The sequence below is a fragment of the Zosterops lateralis genome, assembly GCF_965231275.1.
Source record: "Zosterops lateralis genome assembly, chromosome: 2".
In the NCBI taxonomy this organism is placed as follows: Eukaryota; Metazoa; Chordata; class Aves; order Passeriformes; family Zosteropidae; genus Zosterops; species Zosterops lateralis.
The window spans coordinates 63857028-63878560 of NC_139763.1; the positions used below are offsets into that span (position 1 = coordinate 63857028).

General features: G+C 36.3%; 1 protein-coding gene across 1 annotated transcript in view; it reads right to left on the reverse strand.

Moving 5' to 3' along the window:
* Window positions 1–1696: 1696 nt before the first annotated feature.
* The window catches only part of KPNA3 (karyopherin subunit alpha 3), a 44596-nt gene continuing 24759 nt past the window's right edge, over window positions 1697–21533 (reverse strand). Inside the window, exons 3-17 of the mRNA XM_083884672.1 lie at window positions 19545–19634; window positions 19318–19347; window positions 19159–19211; window positions 18976–19071; window positions 16981–17066; window positions 13993–14079; window positions 13419–13588; window positions 12261–12305; window positions 9604–9735; window positions 8337–8465; window positions 6760–6864; window positions 6556–6627; window positions 6282–6444; window positions 5295–5389; window positions 1697–2974 (exon numbers count right to left, since the gene is read on the reverse strand). Coding sequence (XP_083740798.1) covers window positions 2876–2974; window positions 5295–5389; window positions 6282–6444; window positions 6556–6627; window positions 6760–6864; window positions 8337–8465; window positions 9604–9735; window positions 12261–12305; window positions 13419–13588; window positions 13993–14079; window positions 16981–17066; window positions 18976–19071; window positions 19159–19211; window positions 19318–19347; window positions 19545–19634 — 1452 coding nt within the window. The 3' untranslated portion in view covers window positions 1697–2875. The remainder of the gene's footprint in view (window positions 2975–5294; window positions 5390–6281; window positions 6445–6555; window positions 6628–6759; window positions 6865–8336; window positions 8466–9603; window positions 9736–12260; window positions 12306–13418; window positions 13589–13992; window positions 14080–16980; window positions 17067–18975; window positions 19072–19158; window positions 19212–19317; window positions 19348–19544; window positions 19635–21533) is intronic.

The window sequence follows — 21533 nt, forward strand, 5'->3', positions numbered from 1 at the left end:
ATCCTGAGCTTAAATTAATGCTAAATCAGCAATCAGCCTTGCACCAAGAGCATGAAAGGATGTTTCTGGAGGTAGAGGACAACTGTGGAAGTTCCTTAACACTCTTGGTCCATCTTCAAGCCTTTGAACTGAAGTCACTATTTCAATAATTACATGGAACAGCTGCAACCCACTTACCACAGCCCCTTGTACACACCTGGGAAACATCTCCATACAAAGCATAAAACTCTGTATCCAAAGTTTCAGAGATGACTGCATTAGCTTACTTTATTCATACTTGTAACATACTTCAAACTTTGATGCGGAGTTCTGCTAACTAATATCTAGTCAAAGACAAAAACCCCTAAGTCAATCCATGAAGACTAAGCAGTTCCATAACCTTCAAAATAAGTTCTTGAATGTTTTATAGTATTTGATAGCAGCTTTTTATTGGTTACAAAACCTAAGCCCATATACAAAATTAGGAACACATTTAGATGCCTCTTTGAAAGAACGTTTTAGTCTATTTTAACTGATAGTTTAAAAAAATAATAAAAACAATGCAATTTTAAACACTGTTCTGAAAACGTAAAAGTGCAGCAATATACTTTGTTTCCTTTATTAACTATGAAATGGTGCAATCCCAATCAAAAGCTGATAAGGTCACAGCAGGAAGAACTGAGCAAGCACTTTGTCCTGCCTTACCCAGTTCTCCGATGTTCACTTCTATTGTAATGCATCGAGTGCAAGAAAAGGATCGAATCTTTACAGTAGAGGAAAACTGTTGTTTCAGTATCAATTTGTATGTAATCTCCAGAATAACAGTGAGTGTAGGCTGAACTGGGTATGCATCAGTCTATATGGCATACAGGAGACCAGACTGAATTAGAAGGGGGGAAATATTTGTTCACAATAACATCTGTTGGAACTCTTAATTTCACAAAAACTTTGTGACCTTACCTAACTTTGACTTTTTATTGTTTAGTTTTTTAGCGAACACCACACAGTTTCAAGATTTTAGACTATAGTGTGTGAATAGGATGCAGTTACCATATGAAGCTTCAACTCAACTTCTGGGAAAAGAAAAAAGGCACAATGAACTTCAACTCAATTTTATGTGCACAAGAGTTGAAAAATCTGAGCCACCTTAAAGAGAAATTGATTCTAAAATTTATAAAACCTATAAATAATCAGAGGCCAAACCACTATATTAAAACAGATTATCTAGCAAGTAAAAATCTTGCAGTTTAAACATACGCTTGTATCCAGCTGAGATACAAGACAACTCACTCTTTAAAGTGGCTCCACCTTGGCAGATATATATTTAATGAATGCACACCTGCTATGTGTTGTTCATCAGTGGAAAAACAGCTGATCCACAAAGCTCTGATGGCATCTGTCCTTATCTTCATCACAGTAAATACAACCCACATCCAATAACTAAATTAGTTTAGATTTTTCTATCCCTTCACATCAATGCATTGGGAAATTACACCCAGTAAACAACAGCAACAAAACCAGTTTGTGTGATAGCTTACAGAATTTCAAAATGACCGATCTTCGCCCCAGCAATACCAAAATCCCTTTGAAAGTGACTGGGTCAGGCGATTTTCCAAAAGCAATGACTTCACATACCTTATATAAAGTTATTTAATGTGCGCTGCACATCAGGTTTACGCTGAGTAACGGCAGCTTCGATACAGCCTCACACATCAACCAGTTTGTATGGTTTTAATCACATGAATAAGATTTGAGACTAACTTGTGAATTATTCTTCCAATACTCCAAGAATGAAGCTTTTATGACGCTTCTAAGTAGTTGCTGGTTTGTTGCCAACCACATCATCATAAGCACTGGTTACTAAGTAAAAAATAGTTTAAGACTAAATTACAGTAAACATGAAAGCTCCACAGTTTAAACCCAATATAAATCAACCATATCCAATTATCAATTTAAAACAGAAGATATTGACTACTGAAAGTTGAAAGCAAGATTCTTTTTAACTAATACATTTTTGGACAGAATTTTTTTTCTACAGTCTGGGACTCTTGCTTTCAGCTTAAACAGAAGTTCAAGTCCATAACAGGTTGTAGCTCAGGTAAAATACCATGCACAGCATTTGATTACTTCAAAACAGCAGGAACACACAGGCTGAAGTGAGTGGTCAAATAGGGCTCGCTGTTCTCAAAAATTAGGTATAATGGCAAAAGCTTTACCAGTCCAAATCTACAGTTCATTCTCCAACCCTGGTTTCTGAGGCAGTTAATGAACATACATCAATTACTGATAGCTGAAGTAGTTTTTTGTTTGTTTTAAACTTAAGTGTTTAATCAATTGCCAAGTGTTGTGTTTTTATAAGTTACTTTTATTTCAGTTTCACCAATGAAATTCATTTGGCTTGCATTTTTGAATCTATTCTTCCACATAAAGTTTATGAAAATATGTTTGTGGAGGACGATGATGGAGGCTCAGAGCAAACTGGGCCCCTGTAAAGTCTTCCAAAATGTATGCATCATACCAAAGTGTCTTGATCCACAGCGCACCATTTTCCAAAGAAGCTACTTTTCCGTGGAAAGCCAATGTGCCACCACTATGGAATATTCTTAACAAAACTGCAGATTGCGGTCGTCAGCTTGTGGCACCAGGAAAAAGGCAAAAAAGGTAGTTGGGACTGTTAAAAAGAATTCTGAAACAGTTTAAGAGATCATGCATATGCATTTACAGTCCATGTGATAGTGATGTTTGGCAACTGCAAAGTGACCAATACATGGCTTGCTTTAGAAGCATCAAAACGAAGAGGCGTGTGTGTCTTGGAGCCTTTTGTTTCTTCACTTGGTAGCCATCTGGTGGTGCTTCGTACTGGTGTGGGACAAGAGAAGCTGCACTTTTTTTGAACTTAAAAATTAAATTCTTTTGTTTGAAGGTTGGCTGTTGGGTCGAAGTTGTAAGTACCTCCTTGAGTGGCTTCAGGAATGAGACTGGGGTCTTCATCGATCTACAAAACACAACAGCAGAAACACATTAGAAGCTGACTTCCTGCATAACTGGGTACACAGAGAGAAATCCACAAATGTTCATCGTTTTTGGTTTGGGTTTCTTTGTTTTGTTTTAAATATTATTCCAGTAAAATTAGATCAGTTTTTCCAATTCAATTCCCCAAATATGTTTAAAAGGACAACACATCAACTCTGTTCTAAGACCATTAGGGAAACAGAAAACTGTAATGGTTAGGGACAGTGCTGCTGTTTGGTCAAAACAGTTGCTATTTTAGCTGTGCAGTTTAATTTTCAGTGCCAATTTTTAGTACTTCTGGAGTTGGCTAATCACTAGCTGTGGATTCCAAAATTAGTTTTGTACTTTCTCCCATTTTCTTTCAACATGAAAATATATTTTTATCAGCAGCTCATCAAAATACTTATATATACTTATCTCCTATCACAATTTGAGGCATTTAGAACTACTCATTTCAGAGCAGTTTTATATAGGTCTCATAAACACAATCTGAATTTGGTTTTAAACAAGAACTACTTCATTGCTCTATGGATAGAGTGAAAGAAATCAGCAGCCAACTTCACCCAACTTCCTCAGGAGCTATTAGAATTTAGGTATTTACAGCCTCAAGGAATAGCAAATAACATAACATGTTCAGCAGCAACAAAATGCACTACTTCAAACCCTACCCATCCTGCTACAAATGACCAGCTGCATTAGTGACTCTGCTTGTCTGAGCCTCATTTGAGATTGTGGCATTCTGAAACAGGAAAGAACCCTTGTGTGTGAGCTCTGAACAGCCTTCTGAGGGCTGGACCTGCAGCAGTGCACACATCAGAACTGACTCACTTAAAATCTCTCTTTACTATGGATGACACTGTTTAAACCTTTTGTGACAGCAACAATCTGCATTGTCATGCCCACATGAAGACCAGTCTGGTTTCAGAATGTTCTGCAAAACTTTTTTGTTTTGATAAACTAGAACTTCTGCCTTCTACAGGGATACTACAAAGTAACCCCACCTAAGCTCACCTGCCTTTAATACAGAAACTGAAGTCAGGAAACTGTTAGGTATGGTGCTAAAGTACAGGCTGTGCACTTTACAGGGGTCAGCAAAGGAACAGCTGAGATTAGCAATGAAGAGACATTGAGCAGCCAGCAATATCTCATGAGAATACAGGAGATTCTGAAGTGACAGAAGGCACAGAAGGCAAGAATGCTCCTGGCCAGTCCAGCTTAACACGCCCAGTCAGGCTACCAAAACCAATCTCTTGTCTCCCTGGAGCAATTATGGAATTTCTACAATTTTGAGTTTCAGAAGCTCCAAAACACAGTAATAATATAATAATCTGAAGGAAGGTCCTGCTCTTGAGTAAAGAAGGCATATTCAGCCCATCAGGCATAGATTAAATTGTGTTAATGTAAAAAGTAAATGCACAAAAGGGAGTACTAACCTCAACAGGGATATTTTTCCACCCACATCAACCAGACTGGGCTCTTCAGTTAGATACAAGTTTTAGAGTCTCTATGGAGACTCTAAGACACTGCTCACAGAATCACTACAGGCACAGGGAACTTTTCATATATCTTAACCTCTGATAACTAACTTCCCAATCACATGATGGGCCCATGAATTGAAAATATTGAGTCCTGAAGTTACAGCTGGCATCTGGAGAGTTCAATTTAAGAGAAGAACTGAAAAAAATAGTTCTGCTGGGCTGTAGGACTACAGACAACCTGGACAGCCTAGAGAAGGTAATTTGTCTTCAAATTGCATGTTGAAGCACTCTTCAGGAACTCATAAGCAGCCAGTAGCAGGAGGAGCCAGAACCAGAGGGTCAAAATACCTAATCTGGGTGCAACAAAATACCAGATGGTCTAGATCAAACAGCTGCAGAAAGTGTTTTGATGACTCTTTTCACTGCAGAATCCAGACTGAGCAAATACAAGTTAAAATACAGAAATCTGAAAGTAAGGATCCACTGCCCCTTTCAAAGATTGATGTATGAAAAAATAAAAAGGAGAGACAGAGAACTGTTTAGATTCTAATCACAAGTAATTACACATCAATCTGACAAAACTACATGAGCATCAATCAATTTGTTAGGCAAAACTAGAGTAGTCCTCTTGATTTTGCTGAAGAAAAGTCCTGGTATTGAGAAACTCTTCAAAGACTTTAAATTGAGGGAAACTGTGTACTGAACAAGGAAAACTGACTTTGGAGATAATGTATGTTTGTGACCACTGGAGCTGAGGAACACTGACAATGTACTAACTAAGCCAAGAGCACAGTACATATACTTTTCCATCTTCAGCATACTTACATCATCACCAGAGAAATATTGATCTATAATTTCAAATGCTAGTTTATAAATGTCTTCATTCTCATGCTGTTGCAAGGCTTCGATTTTCTCTAACCCTGAATAAAAGAAAATGGAGAAGAGTTTTTTAAGATTAAACCAGAGTTACTGACTACTTAAAAAAAAATAAGAAAAATGATTAAACATTACTACTGAAACACGCTATAAGATATGTAGCTCTATCTGAAAATAGGATCTACATAGCAGATATCTTTGTCTCTAAGAGGAAAGAGAATTAGTTAGTGAACTTTACATGTCAGGGAATATTCCGTTTTATGAACAATGGATAAGGGAGTCTTCTCTTTGTTTAGATAAAAGTCTTACTTTTTAAAACTTCTATTACATAACTTTTGGGTTAGTCATTGTGCTTTCTATGTATCCCCAAAAAGAAGTGGCTACATTTGTGTGTTGCCTGTTAAAACAGCAAGGTGACAAAGCAGCTAAAACACTAGTCCCATTTTCAAACTGGATATAGAATAACACAAGGGAAAAGCTTCCAGTGCATTATGTTCTTCAGTATCTCTTTATTAAAATACATTAATTAGCATATGCTGCAACTTGGATATTGAAAAGACTCCTCATCCTGCTTTCATCTGTAATGAAATTATGATCCTAAAACTGCTTTCAAGGCAATGAACTAGAGCAAGAATTGTGTGTTTTACTGCAGGACAAAGTATGTGCAATTATCAAATTAAAAGAATTACATTTCTGATTGAAACCTAAAAAAATACCTAAGCTACAGAAGCTCCTTCAACAACTGCATCTACACAGTCATCTCCAAACTGAAATAAACAGAAAAAAAAAGTAATGTCTCTCATTAAAAAGTCTCCCCTGTTTACTCAAATAGCCCATGTTAAATAACATCAACAGCAGTAAACACCAACAGCAGCAAGGGGAAGACAGAATAACATCCAGCCAATTAAATTTTTTAAAAGCCTAGTAAGCTCTTACCTCCACACTCTTCTATAATTTCAGCTATTGTGCTAGCCTCATCACCAGCCATTATCAGGATGTTTTTTAGGCCATCCAGCACCACCTGTACCACTTGAGAATCCTTTACTGAGAGTAAATTGCAGAACGGTGGGATTACATTTTGTTGTACAAGGTACTCAACCTAAATAATTAAAAAACAAACAAACAAAAAAAGCTTTCAACACTATGCTTCTTACACAAACAGCTGCATGTGCAACATTTCAGTGACAGCTTGAAATCCCACTGCACATACCTGATCTTTTCTCCCACTTATTGTCAAATTGCTAATTGCCCAAGCAGCTTCCTTTTGTGTCCCGAAGTCCCCCTGAAAAATAAAATAATTAGCTCATTAAAATCAGCATGGAAACATCGGTCAAACTTATTAAAAATCACAAACTCCTCATGTCAGATTTATAAAAAGAGGATGACAACTTGCATAGCTGATAGCTTGACTGACCTTAGCCAGCTGGTGTATGATCATGGGGATTAGCCCAGCATCTATTACAGCCTGAACTTGTTGCTGGTTTCCTGCTGTGATATTGGAAAGGAACCAAACTGCTTCCTACAATGGGATAAAACAAAAAAGCAAAGCATTTTTAAAAACTAGTCAGCAGATGAAAAAAAGAACTCAACCAAACCTGACCACCTCAAAACCTAAAATCATACCATGAGCAATCACTAAACAGGCCTCTCAGTAGCACTTGTAGCACACAAACTTTTATTGCACTGTGAAAGACAAGAGGGAATCAACGTAAAATTCATACGATTGATTCACAGGGTCAGATTCTCTCTCACACAAGGAGCATCTCCACAGATGAGGAGTAATACTGGTGTAAACCTTATATCCACTTTGTACTGCTGGATTCACAGACAGGCTTTAAACTTTCAGTTTTACAAGGAAAATAGGAAAACTGGTAAAGCATCATAAAAAACTACTTGTCCAGTAATCCTATTACTGACAGCTCAGTAGTACCTTTCTGCTATGATAAAAGGACTGACAATCCAGAACATCTTAAAAAGGCTCCAATCTTAAGTAAAAGGTGTGGCAAGCAGGCAATAATGAAGCACTGCAGGAAAAGAAGAGGGATTCCCACTTTTTTAAGGCTCTGTATCTTGCTTTTATTTCTATTTGCCTCTCACAATACAGACTTGAAACAAAACTCAAAGCATTTCTGGACTTTTTTTTTTTTTTTAATAATTCCTTGGCATTCAAAAGAGCTCTTCATCATTCTTTTGTGAGAGTTAAGAGGGCAGGCAAAAATAAATCACACCAGTTTATCAGTCTGACTGTCAAAGATAACTTCTTCAGAGATCTTCACAGCTGACAGGGCCTGAAGAAATAGAGATTCCTCACAAATAGATTTCTCCTCAGTGATACACTATATGTGGGAGTCCCATAACCTAAACAAAAAAGCCTTCTCCTCAGCCCGACCATCTTTGCAATGGAAGATGGCACAATGACTAAAAAAAACCAGATAACATGAAATACAGTTCTGGAAAAGGAGGCACTGATCACTTTCATCAAACTCTCCCTATTCCACCCAATCCTTGCAGCAGTGAAGTTATTTCTGCCAAAAGGAAGGAGATGAAATTTAGAGACAATTTTCAGGAAAGGACAGTGATACAGCCTCCTTCCTTGAAGGTGAAGATGAACAAGTGAAAAAACTTCACTATGAAAACGTGGAGTGGGAAAACTGGATCAGTCTTATGCAACTCACTGGACTCAAACAAAATAATGAAAAAACTGTAACTGAAGTTAGCCAGTTACTCACTTTGCAAATGAAAAGTACCTCACTCCAAAGCAAAACCCTTCAGTCCTCCCAGAAAGCATGAGGCATCAGCACCAATGCACAGATACTCACTATGGCTGTTTGGTTTCAGTCCTAATTAAGCACCAGCCTCAAAGGCTGCATCTTTATAAAAACTGCTCACATGCTGGAAATAACAGCTGTAGGAAATTCTCCTGTAATATACCACAGGCTACTGTTTTATTTCTTAAAAAAAATTACTGAGTTAGCAAGAAGCAAATCATACCTTGTTTATCTTCTCTTTTGGATGCGTCAGGAGATGTGGGAAATAAGACAAAACATCACAATTGAGAACAACTTGTGTCTGCTCATCAGTACCAGTTACTATGTTGCCTACTGCTCTCAGTGCTGCTGTCTGAATATCCAAAGTGGGAAGGAAAAAAAATTGCATGTTAAAGACATTGCTGTTACTTACACTATAACAAAGATCATTTTAAGATCGCTTTATAAAAACACTTTGCAAAATACAATTTAGCACTTCATCCTCTGAGCTACAGCAGAAAAATGGACACTGTTTCATCAAAAGACACAGTACCTCACAGAACAAATAATGCACTGCAGTTCAACTCAAAAAGTGCAAGGATTACAAATTAAAAGAATATTAAAACCTTAGAAGATTAATCCATCATGTACCTGATCTGTGTTACAATTCCAACAACAGCTCCTAGGCTCTATGTCTGCTGAGGCTGCTCACTTCTCTGTTCAGCTCTCCACTGGGGCATTCAAAACCTCACAACTACTGAGCCTCAGGTGATTTCAGAAATGGACTTTAAATCTTTATGTATTGGTCAGTAAATGCTTTACAAGTGACAGAATACTGGAGAGACTTCTTTTATCAAGTGAACGACTCTGACAAATTTCAAGACAGTCTAATCTCATCCAAAGTACAAACTAAACAAACATGTCAGATGCACAGAAGAGCTCCGTATTAGAGTGGATGGTTCATAAAAAAACCAGCACACATTAACTAACTTTTAGCTTCACATTGTCTTTAGAATTAATCAAGTAAGCTTAGCTAACCTTTCACAGCTAATTACAAATTTACTTTACTAAATGGACTCAGCACGTGCAAATATTTCCATACTCTAAAGGCTCCAAAATACTGATTTCCATGAGCTATTCAGATAGAACACGTAGAACCATGTACACAGCACCAGAAAAGAGTGTATATTACTTCAGTTCCAGAAAATGTAAAATCTGTTGTCATTAAATATTTTAGGACTACAAAAGGAAGGCACCCCTGGTAATCACGTAGCGGAAGTTAATGTTTAACCTGTCACTTTACCTAAAATTGTGTTAGTACTGTTTTGCTTGAGTTTTCTTTCCTTTCAATACTTTTTCCCAACTGTAGGTGACATTTTTTCCTCAGTTTTACCTGCACAAAATGTAGCTATAAATGTTCATCACATTAACTGCACTAATAAATAGTCAGGCAAGGTTTTTTAGAAAACAACATACAAAGAACTATTCAAACACAACTGAATTGGACTTACTTGAACTTTAACCTCCTGATGACTCAGAAGGGGAACTAGAAAAGGTACAACTCCTGAATCAATCACCATTTGTATCTGTTCATTTCCACCATCTGTTAAGTAGGACAAAGCCCAAACAGTGTCCACAAGAATCTACAAATTGGAGAGAACATGGTTTACACATTGAACAGAAAAATCCGTATAATGAAGGCTTAATTTAGTGAACAACATTCCACTTATCTGGGGGTGGAGAGGGGAAAGCAATTTAGTTATAGGAAAAGCTAAAACATGACTGTGATAAGACCTGTAGTGTTACATTATTATGTAGAACTATTAAAACCAGGGCCATTTGTTCCATCAGAGTAATTTCTGTATGTCCTCAAATTCCTTTTAAATTAAATACCACATTTGGTGCATAAAGTGACATCACATATCACTTACAAAGGTAAACTGTTGGGCTTGATTTGCAGTTCCAAGATAAGACAACCAGCTCAGGCAAGTAGTTGTGCTAGTAGCTTTCTGAAAATACCAATACAGCCTCCTTAGCATAGCTGTAATTTGTTAGCTGTGCTAACAAATTATGATTATGGAATACATCAATTCCCTTAAGTCTCTAATCCATCTGACACCTTAGCATTTCTGATCCATAGTGTAGTTCTGAAGTGAAACTCCAAATAGGTCTGGATGTATGCCACTTCCTGCCTTCATATTAAGACTAAAAAAACACAGGAAATGAAAGGAGTTCCTCTACCAACTGAAGGACTAGCAACTATTGTAATGTGGCAACTGTTGAAGTGTTCAAGCAAAGCAAAATCCACAGAGAAATGCCTATCATGCAAGGCCATCTGAGAATCTTAAAAGAGTAAAAAAAGTCACTGGTGAATTGATAAGGATGGTCAGAAAACCCTCAAAAATAGACAGGTACAAAAGTTAGTCATTGAAAGGTAGTACCTGAAGCAGGAACAAAGCCAGCAGAGAGGGATATCACATCACATAGAGATGATGTTAGGAACTGCAGGAAAAGAAATCTGGACCCCACTAAGGACATAATCTGTTGAGGTACCTAGATCTAGCCTACTTTTAAAAGAGATACCCATTTAAAATTTTCAGCTATGAGAATAGCTGAATAGTGCAGTACTAAAACACAGGAAGGATTTACATCCTGACCCACAGGCTGCTGCCACCCAGCTCGGGATGCCAGCCAGCACAGCCCAAAGGCTCTCCTGCCACAGCCTGCTGCTGCCCTCACCTCCTGTGCCGCAGGGACAGCAGAACATGCTGCAGTGGAGCCACTATGGCAGCAGAAGCAGTGAGAGATGGTGCCTCACCAGTTTGCTGCCCCACAGCCCTGTTGGTGACGAGAGCAGCAGCCGCCAGAAGCGCTCACAGGACTGTGGGCTGACCTACCTGCATCACTGACTCATCTCCAAAGATAGGTTTGCTGCTCCAGTACGGAGAGGCTGGGACCAGACTGGTACCTCCAAACTAGCACCTGACTCTCAGGATCAAAATGACGGACACCCTAATTGAGATCAGTCAAAACCTGGCATCACAGTCTCATACCTGCATCAATAAGCTCTCATACAATCATTGCTTGCAAAAGCTTTAAAATTGGGCAGGGAAAAAGAGCCTACAGGTTAGAAGTATATTTGGTTTTGCAATGAATTCCCTTCAGCTTTGTCCAAATTACTCATTGAAAAGTCACCATGTGCTGTCTCCCACTCACATCACACTGGGAAAACCCTGGCAAAATCCCAGCTTAAACTGTACAAATATTTTGTGGAGACAAGCCCACTTCACCATTAAAAAAGCAGCAAAAACACTGCTACTACAGCATTGAACTAACAAATCACAGTCCCACTGATCTTACGCTTTGTTTTATCCCTAAATCCAACACAAGCATTCAATTCCTTCTTCCCTAAACTAAAAGATCACTATAGGGAAGTCCTGATAGAAGTAGAAAAAAAGCAGCTCAATATTCCTCAGTTACACAGATCTTTGTTTTGAAGTCCCAATATGTAAGGCTTCATGAGGTAAATCCACTTCCTAGGACATTACTTGGAAAAATACAGGTAAACTTATGAATCAGGAATGTGGGATGTACTGAAGGTTTAGTATTAAAAACATGAAGGTTGTCAAAGGTGCCACAAAACAATAGTTTATTGCTGTTTGTTTAAATGTATTTTCATATGCAATTTCTTTAATTAAATGTTGCAAAGTCAGGCACCCAACAGGTTACAGAAGTCAGGTTTACCCTTATGACCACAATATTTGACTGGACTGATATATAGAATTATATGTAATTTTTTTCACGTATTACGTATCATCTGTGCAAATTTATAAATTGGGGCAGAATTAACATGCAGCTGATGGTAAAGCTGGCACTTTCATTTTCTAGTGCTCAATTCAAAAGAAGATTTTTTAAAGCTATCTCAAATGTACAGGACAAAAATGCCATCTTTTAAAAGAGGTATTTCAGAAACTGTATTTGCGCTTTCTTTTTCATGCTCTGAATGACTACAATCACATTAGTCTTCATATTTAATTATGCATTTATGGCTTAATTATAAATAAATTAACACACAAAGCCAAGTTTACTACTTTAACACAATCCTGCAGCATTATCTTTCTAGAGAAAATGAAGAATCTAAATATCTAAAACTCAAGAAATTACTTACGTTTATATCTGTATGGTAAATGAGAACACACAATGCTGGCAAAATCTGAAAAGAAGTTCATCAGTCATTACAGCAGAAAAAATTGTTGGTAAAATTATGAATCCAAATATTGCAATCACAAAGCTTAGCTTGAGTCTGCTTTAGTATATTGTAATCACACATTTTCCAGCAGCTCATCATCCCCTCAAAGTATGTATAAAAATATCTGTATTATCTGTATTTCAAATTTGTGAAAATGTGAGACTGTACTATATTCCAGATACAGATTCCAGAATGTAGACTGTATTTTGAGGGAAAACAAGCAAATAACAGAGATAAGACACCCTGCTGCTATTGTAAAAGCTTTGTTATCACATACAATAAAATTGTAATCCTAATAGCAACATATAAACCTCCTGGATTAAAGTTTAAATTTTTTATAAACCCATATGGGGAAAATATAAAATTTGGCCATGGTAAAACTACTTTAACATATTTTATTTGGAAAAGCATTACTTGTAGAAGTTAACCTGTTTTTCTGCTTCATTTTTAAAATTCCATTAAAGTTGAGTTGTTAAAAGTAATATACTTCACATGGCTTCAAAAACTGTTATCTACACTTTTGAATTTATCTTAAAATCAAGAACTTTACTTACAATTACACTTCTAGTCAAATAGCTCCATTAACTGTGCCGACTCTATCAGCTGAGCATTTGCTCTGTTTACCAGTTTAAAAGGATTTTCAGGATTTCTGCTCAGCTTGGGACTTGGCATTGATTGCATGTGCACATTGAGTCAAAACAAAAACCACACTACATGCCACAGTTTACTTACACTTCCTCTTGCTGAAAATAATAACATTTGAATTCTTCTATGTAAAGAAGCACATTGTAGCCTTTTTTTTTTAGTGAAAACATGTAATGCTTTCTAGTGTGTTAATTTTTTGTTGTATAGCTCATCACTTTAGCCTCACTCAGTTTCAGACGTTACAAGTATTTTTATTACAGCTGTAGCAAGAACCACCAAATTGGTCAAATTACTCCATCTAACAAATGGTAGAGTGGCACAACATGTGCGCAGGGACAAAAGACATGCAAAAATTCATAGTATGACAGTGTAAAATATTTGGCCTCCAGCCCAGAGTATAAAACATTATCTGTCTCATAATTCTTTATTTACCTCCTGAACTGTCTCCATAGGCGGTGGGGGATCCTTATTCCTGCAGAGATTTACAATGACCCATGTGACGTTCCGAAGGAAGGTGATGGGAATGGAGGGATTGATGAAGGACAGAAGAGGTTTGACAACTCCCAGTGATATGACATAATCTCTACACTGAGGACCATCACCTACAGAAATGAAAATTGTTGCAAAAGAAATTACATTAAAAATGGAGAATCTTGAAATGTATGCAATGACATGTTGGGATACTGAAATTCTATGTTTCCTCACCAATAGTCTACTACTGAAAGGTCATATTAAACTAAATATACATACATAAAGTTATGTATGTATATTTTAGGAAACACAAAATTTATCCTGTTAATATTTTGCACAGCAAGTGATACTATTATTTAGAAAAAAACCAGGAGGTACATACGCAATTCTGGCCATATTATATACTTCAAAAAAAATCTTATCAAGACACAGAATTCAGAGGAAACATAGTCTCTTATGATAATGCCAATGTTCAAAAAGTCAAGCTCTAAAATGAAATGCTCCCTGAATTCAAATCATTAAAACAACAAATTACCTATAATATTTCCGAGAGCCCAGACAGCTTGCTCACAAACATTCTGATGTGGTGAATGAAGTAGTCTCAGGAAGAGAGGTACTGCATCTGCAGAATGCAAAGATTGGATTTGTTTAATACTGGATCTTAGTATATGAGCAACATTTTCACTGATTTACACAAAATACATTCTCCACCATGCCTTATACATGTTTATATTATGAAGGGTGCACAAAACCTGAGCTGAATGTTTCTACATATATCTAGAGAAGAGAAAAACAGACTTGAGAACAGAATTATTAATCAACCATGCTTCTCACGTTTAAACATTTCCCCATATTTCTCAAAGTGATGGGCAGACCCTCCAGTATGCACATGTCCTGGTAATTCAGATTTTCCAGTTATGGAGCATCACAACACATACCAAGCAGAATGACATGGCTACTTGTGCAAACGTGCTTCATACTTGACTTGAAGAAAATAGCTTCCTCCCAAGAGGTGGCTATAGTTAGTTTCCATATGCAGTGAAGATTTACATCCATCTGCCAGTCTCAAGACACGTTTTAATTTGCTCTTATATAATGCCAGCAACATACCAATTTAAGGAAATGATACTGATTTGAGATATCATTCTCTGTGGAATTAAATGTATTTGATAGAGCTAGGAAATCATCCCACTACTATTCCCATGCACTGTTTTCCTTCAGACAACCCGCACTGTTTGAAAGACAGTAATTCTTGCAGCAATTTTTCAAATCTATATATGATCATACTTATTCTATAGTCTGAATAAACTAGATCAATTTATATACTGTTAAAGAGTATTTTTTCTTGCAAAAATAGCTTCACAAATTTGTAAAAAGTGCAACACAGTTTGTGAGCAACTGTGAATCAATATTGTGTTGATAATGTAAAGTAATAATAAGCCAAAACTCTGATGCGTTTTCCTGAAAAATACAGAGTGATAAAGACAACCTAAAATTCCTTCCCCACCCCAGATGAGTGATTCAGCCATTGCCTATAACTGACAAGCAGGGACAGCAACACACTTGCTTAAGAACTCTCACTATTGTAATAATCATCCCACTTCCATTAGCTCAAGTGGAATATTTTAGCTTCCTTCTCAGCAATTACTGAGATTACAATTCAGCCATATATGCATTCAATACTTTTCAGAGAAGAGGGTCAACTATGTAGTTTATATCACACTGCAACCCAGGTATGCTTTCAAAACCAGGAATGAAGTTATTTCATAACAGCACTCAGGCAGGAGGACAACCTGAGAGAGCATGAGTTGAGGTTATCTGACCTACCACTCTCAAAAAATTAATTACTCCTGCTCTAAACTGGCTCCTGCCAAGAGCTATTCTGTGCATATAATACTTCTCCTCTTTTGCTGGGCCTTCTGAGCACCATCTGTCCCTCCTGATTGCAGGAGGCTGCCTTCTTTTGTATTAAGGCTGCATCAGCCTCTTCTGTAGCTGCAAGAGTCTATTGCTTTGTTTCCTCAAACCCTTCCTCATCTAAAGAGAGAAGAGCTGGGAGACTCTTTTCCCTTGGTCATCTCCCAGTCAAAGCAGCAAGACTTCATGAGTAAAAGGCTTTTTGATTTAGCAACTTTTCTTCTTTTCAAGCATTAACTAAACAGATTTTGGGAGAAACATGTCCCAGCTTGAACTTCTAGCAATTGTTCAGATAACAATGCTTTTAATTGTGTTGTACATACATTTATTCTAGTTTTAATTTTTACTTTGAGATTTTTTCCCTGCAAAGCTAGTACTATAAACATCCTTTCTGTTAGTTTCACTCAAACAGGACAACATCATAGGACACAAAAAAGAAAGAAAACAATGACTAAGCAATGAATGCATTGAGAAGGAAGAAAAAACTTGGGAGTAGATTTTCAAACATACTTAGACACCAGAAGAGCAACCTGAAAACAGAGATGTCCAATTAACATCAGGAATTTTTGAAACAAATTCAAGATACTGATTTTCTTTTTTTAAAGCCTTTGGATTTTTATCCAGAGGTCATTTTGGTAAGATCATTTTATCCAAATCTTATTTTGGTCAATATTACTACTACTACTACTACTACTAATTATAATAATACTGTTGCTCCAATATCTTAATTATACAGAATCTAATGATTTTTCAGTTATTTTATTTGCCATGAAAACATACAAACCAGCATTTTCATTTGAAAGGTAGGTTCATATACTTAAAAAAAATCAAATAACTAAGTCACCATTTTCCCATATAAAACATGAGAAAATGAGTAAGTCAAGACAGTTTATTATATATTTGCTTATCTATAATCTACTGTTTAATGACAACATATTGTATTTAGCATAAAGGTGATGATTTTAGGTTAAGCATGCTGATCCATAAAAAACCACAGATATAATCCTGAAAAAATAATTTATCTTCAATTGACTTTAGAGGTTTTTTTTCCTTTCTCACTGTCTGGCTAAACAAGAAATGAAAGCAGCACAACAAACTTGTGTGGACAGGAGACACTCATCATACAGACAAGGGAAAGGATAGTAATTTTCTTAACAGTGTATTTAAATGTGCAACCTTACATAACTGGATTATTTAACACCCTTAGTAAGATTTATGAACACACCTTTGAGGCAGAAAGAATTAATTCCTAACTTAAATGTTAGCGACAGAGCAATTAATGTTACATGATTTCAGAAATCAAACCAAGAATGAGAAAGGACTAAGATTTTTGTCATAGTTATTGTATCATCTGTCATTCTCTATCTTCTTTATGGGAAAATCATGTCTGGGATCCTTAACATTAATTGTTAGTGACAAGCAGATTAATGTTTAAGAGCAAATATAGAAATTTCTCTGAAATCTCCAATAAATCTTTAGGACAAACATGCATTTATTACTTTAATGGTATTGATAAGAAATGGCATTTGTTATCCAAATACTTTCTTTTTCCCACAATACCCACCCCAATGCCTCCTCCCCAAAAACTCAAAGTTGTAATACTTACTCGACTGTACAACAGCTTGAGTCTGTGCAGAAGTGCCTGATGCTATGTTAGTCAATGCCCATGCAGCTTCAAATTGTAATGAAGGACTGTAACGAAAGAATTTTATACTTTCTTAAAGTAAGAAAAGAGAGATCTTGCATTCTGTGACCTTTTGTACACCACCCATCACTCTGAATTAATATTAGTAACAACAACAGAAAAATCCAAACAGCCAACTGAACTTGATTCTTCAAACATTACATTCCAGACCAAGTGCAAGCTGGTATACTTGGATACAGACATTTTTCTGCACCATCACAAATGAGAAAGATCTAGAATCAGTATGAAAAGGTAGTATCACACCTGACTTATTAAACACTGATAAAATTAGTTAGAAATGTCATGAGAGCTGGGAGGATATCTCTTCCAAAATGTCTGTCAATTGTTGGCTGTGCCAGCAGTAGTTTAGTGGAACAGTTTGCATGAAAACTGCTGTTCAAGGAAATACAAGTTAAAAGTTCTACAAGCTATCAAAGAGTTTACAGCCCACAGTCATTAGCACAACTGTAAGTGTCTGGATTTTGGAAGAACAGAGAATATTTACTATTAGGTGACTGTTTCATTTCCATAGGTTTTGTCTCTTTATCAGTCATGTTTTATATATAGTCATAAGTATCTGCTTCTTTTAAACTTTCTAGTGTATTAATTTTCAAAGCAATTTGTGGTTTTATTTGGGATAGGATTGCAAAAGAATTAAACAGGAGGTAAAAACGAATCATACTTGTCAGCACCTACCTACAAACCTTTAAATTTTAGGATCAAGTGCATTAAAAATCTAGTTTTAGGTTAGTCCCTTTTTTCTTTCTCTCATGATAAGCTTTCAAGTGTATCACAAACAACAGCTTAATCATTTGTTATGCAAAGTCTTTTCAGTCTTTTCCTTAACTCTCCTAAATATTTTATAGCAATCACAATTAGAAGGATTGCTTAAAAAAAGTTGAGTTCAATTTTGAAAGACTTATTAAACATTTGAAAGAGTAAATCATACAACACCTAGCAGAAGATTCAAATTTAAAGAATTTTCAAAGCACTGAACCATCCACTTCTAGAGCAGACAAGCATTCATGACCCATTTTAAAATGCTTTCCTGATTTGAATGTTATTGTCAGCTGCCTTCTAAACAACTGTTTTGTTAAACAAGCTGGAAAAAAAAAACCCTACTCGCAGTTTGTAGTTTTGCAGCCATCAAAATACATTGAAAATACCAAACCATATTTCTGAAGTTCCTAGCTCTCATAGCTGCAGAAAAAACATTGAGGAAAAAAATATACTATAAATACATTCATGTCTCCCTGAGATCAAAGACAGCCAAAAATATTTGCCTGAACTGTGTTAATCCCTATCTATCTGAATCAGGGGCTCAAGATTTGTTGAACATGGCATGTTTTGTTTCTTACATGTCATTAAATGCTTGCAGCTATATGCTCAGTGTTCTCTACCTTCTTTACTAAAGCTCTTTGTTTTCCTGTAAAGACTCAGAGAGCATGCTCACCATGTTCTACCATCACATAAGAGAGCAGCAGAGAGCCAGAAGGAAACACACCTTGCAGTGAGAAGAAATCAGAAACTTAAGCTAATAATCTTAATGGAAAAGACAACTGTATCCTGGAAAAGACCCCTGTTCAAAACCAGGCACATGCTCTGCTTTCACGCAAATACACGAGTCCGTGGCAGGTTCCTTAAAACAGCGGGTAAAAGACTGAAATATTAAAAACTAATGAGAAATGTAGTAAGGTTTTCTCCATCAGCTGGATAAGCTCAAACAAGCTCTAAAAAATGAAATGACATTTCAGTGGCAGAATAAATATTCCTGGAGAACTTGTGATTTATTATCATGGAATGTGATCCACTGTGTCAGATTATATGGTGCTGGAATCCTCAGTTTCATTTTAAAAAATGATATTTTTTTAAATACAAATTTCCAGTAACAGTGAAGATTTTTAAAAGAATACTTACTTATCATCCCTTTCTAGGCATTTTACCAGAATTGGTAAAATTCCAGATTTTATTAAGTCATCGATAGGTGGATTTCTGTCACTGGATAGGAGTTTTCTGTGAAATCAAAAGTAAAAGTAAGTAACTTTTATAACAAAACCCAGAATGTATAAATTATGTTTCCATATCTTTATTCATCTTTACCTTGCAGCTTGGACAGCACTCAGTTGGATCACTGGGTTGTCACTTGTGGCATTCTGAAAAAATAATTTAAAAACCCAGTAAAAATTAAAAATGCACAGAACACACCCTTCTAGTTAAAAAAAAAAAAAAAAAAAAAAAAAAAGTTAAAATGTAACATACCTGAAGTATAGCTTCTAGTGTTACATTTTGCTTGAAAAGTAAAAAATAGAAGTTTTAGTAATTTTGCTGATAAATTATGGCCCACTTAAACATTTAATACAAGCAAATTTATTTTTTACAGTGTATCAGTTCATAAATTTGCTTTCAAATAACTGCAAGATAACAGAATATGTTGTTTAGAGACATCACCAAAGTTTTAAAAGTAATTCCAGAATCAAGGAACTTACTGCTTTGAAGTCAGCATCAACATCAGAATCTTCTAAGCTTTCCTCTTGAGGAACATTTCTTTTTTTCAAAAGATGTTCATCTCTTTTGTTCTGTAAAGAAATGACAAAAAATAAAGCCACTTTTAATGTTTATTAGTACAGGGTGGTGATACACAATGGACCTTTTCAACATGTAAGTATAGATAAGGTTGCCTTTTTTAAAAGGCATTTGTAACTGCAAATAGAATTTGCAGTATTTTAGCAGTAAGAATCTGGCAGCTTGCTAATCAGACAGATCTACGACAATCCATGACATTTGAATTAATTAAAACTTACAGTCTGGGAATCAGTTTTCTAACAGGCATTCACAATACTCATAGCTCTGCATGACATTAACATTTAGCCACACATAACAGAAATTCTTTTTCAGTGTAAGATTATTTTTCATCTAAACCTGTTTTGAAGCTCCCTGGTCACATCTATTTGCATTTTATGTGTAAAGTAGCATGTTCCATGCACACTGGCACTTGCAATATTTTCCACTCATGCTATTACCCTAATTTCTGACTTAAAACAAGACACACTCTAATCTTAGCTCCTCTAAGGAATTACAAAATAATAAAATTATCTTTTCAGTGGTAAAAAACCTATTCAACACTTCATTTTAACATTCCTAATATAATGAATTTGAAGACATAAAACAGTAATTTAAAAAGAAAGAAAAAATCATCAACTCTTTACACTTTTTTACAAATTTAAAATGTATTAGATGTAGTATACCAAAACTATGAAATGGTCTCTTTTAAATTTCAGACTTAATATTTTGTTTGGTATGTCTAGAGGTACAAAGATAGAAGGGACAATGGAAGAAGATGATGTTAACCTTAACCAAAATAAGTACCAGTAACAGTCCATATTCTAAGGCAAACATATTACACCCCCTTAAGAGAGAAAGAAACTTCACAGGACATAACTGACCAGAGAACGATGCCATAATTTCTGTCAGTGCAGGCAATGTCTTCAGGCCATCAGCCATATGATGTGATGGGCCCCAGAAAAAATTACCTCAGCCAAAGAAAGAAAGAAGGAGCAAGAATGTAGCTAATCACTGTTTGAAGGTGGCTGGGTTGAAAAACAGCTGCCAAAACCAATACAGAGAAGCTTCCACAGCAGCCTGAGGCAGGGAGGCTAGTCCTTACTGAGAAGTACTAAAAGTTTCTATTCTAATTAGCATTTCTTATGAAGTCCAAGTGTTCATGAAACCTTTCAGTCCTAAACAGTGTCTCTTAAAGCTATCTGAAATAGCTCTGTCCATCTGCAAGTGTCCAATCCCTGGACAGCTAAACTGCTCTTGATTGACAGGCCAATCACTCTCTTATGTAATGTAAAAGAAGATGATTTGCAGCATGCCACGGCTTTAAAATGCTTGTATTTTGGCATATTGTAGCAAATTCAAAAAGGTTTTGCCGAAATCAAAGCACCAGCCTCTTCTGCAGGCTCCTGTGGTGGAAACAAAGGAGCATACCTGGATACAGCTGTCCTGTTCAAAACCTGGCAAGAGAGCCCTTTCAAAGGTAGAGGCATCAGAGTGGAATGTCTGATGAAGGGTAAAACCTTGTCACAAACAAAATTTAGCAGGTCTCCTTCTAAAGGGAAGATTCTCAACACTGTCTGAACCACGTGTGCTATGTAGAGTAAGTATGGAAGTTCATAAACAGGTGCTGACTGCTGGCTATAAGCATTGCCAACATTCTGGTAGAGATCCCACTACATCAGCCTACAAAGGTTTCAAACAAACAAAAAAGGCACTGGTAAACATGCCAAATGAATAGATAACAGTAATGATACCAGGAGTGTACTTTCTTGTCCAGTTTTTATGACAGATGCCCATCATTTGCTTCACTGACAGTGGGAGGTCAAGCTAAACCAACAGTAAGTATTCAAGTCCCGCAGATCTTGGTACTTTTTTTGTTTATCTTCTTGGAAGATGGCCACAGGATTAAAAGAAAA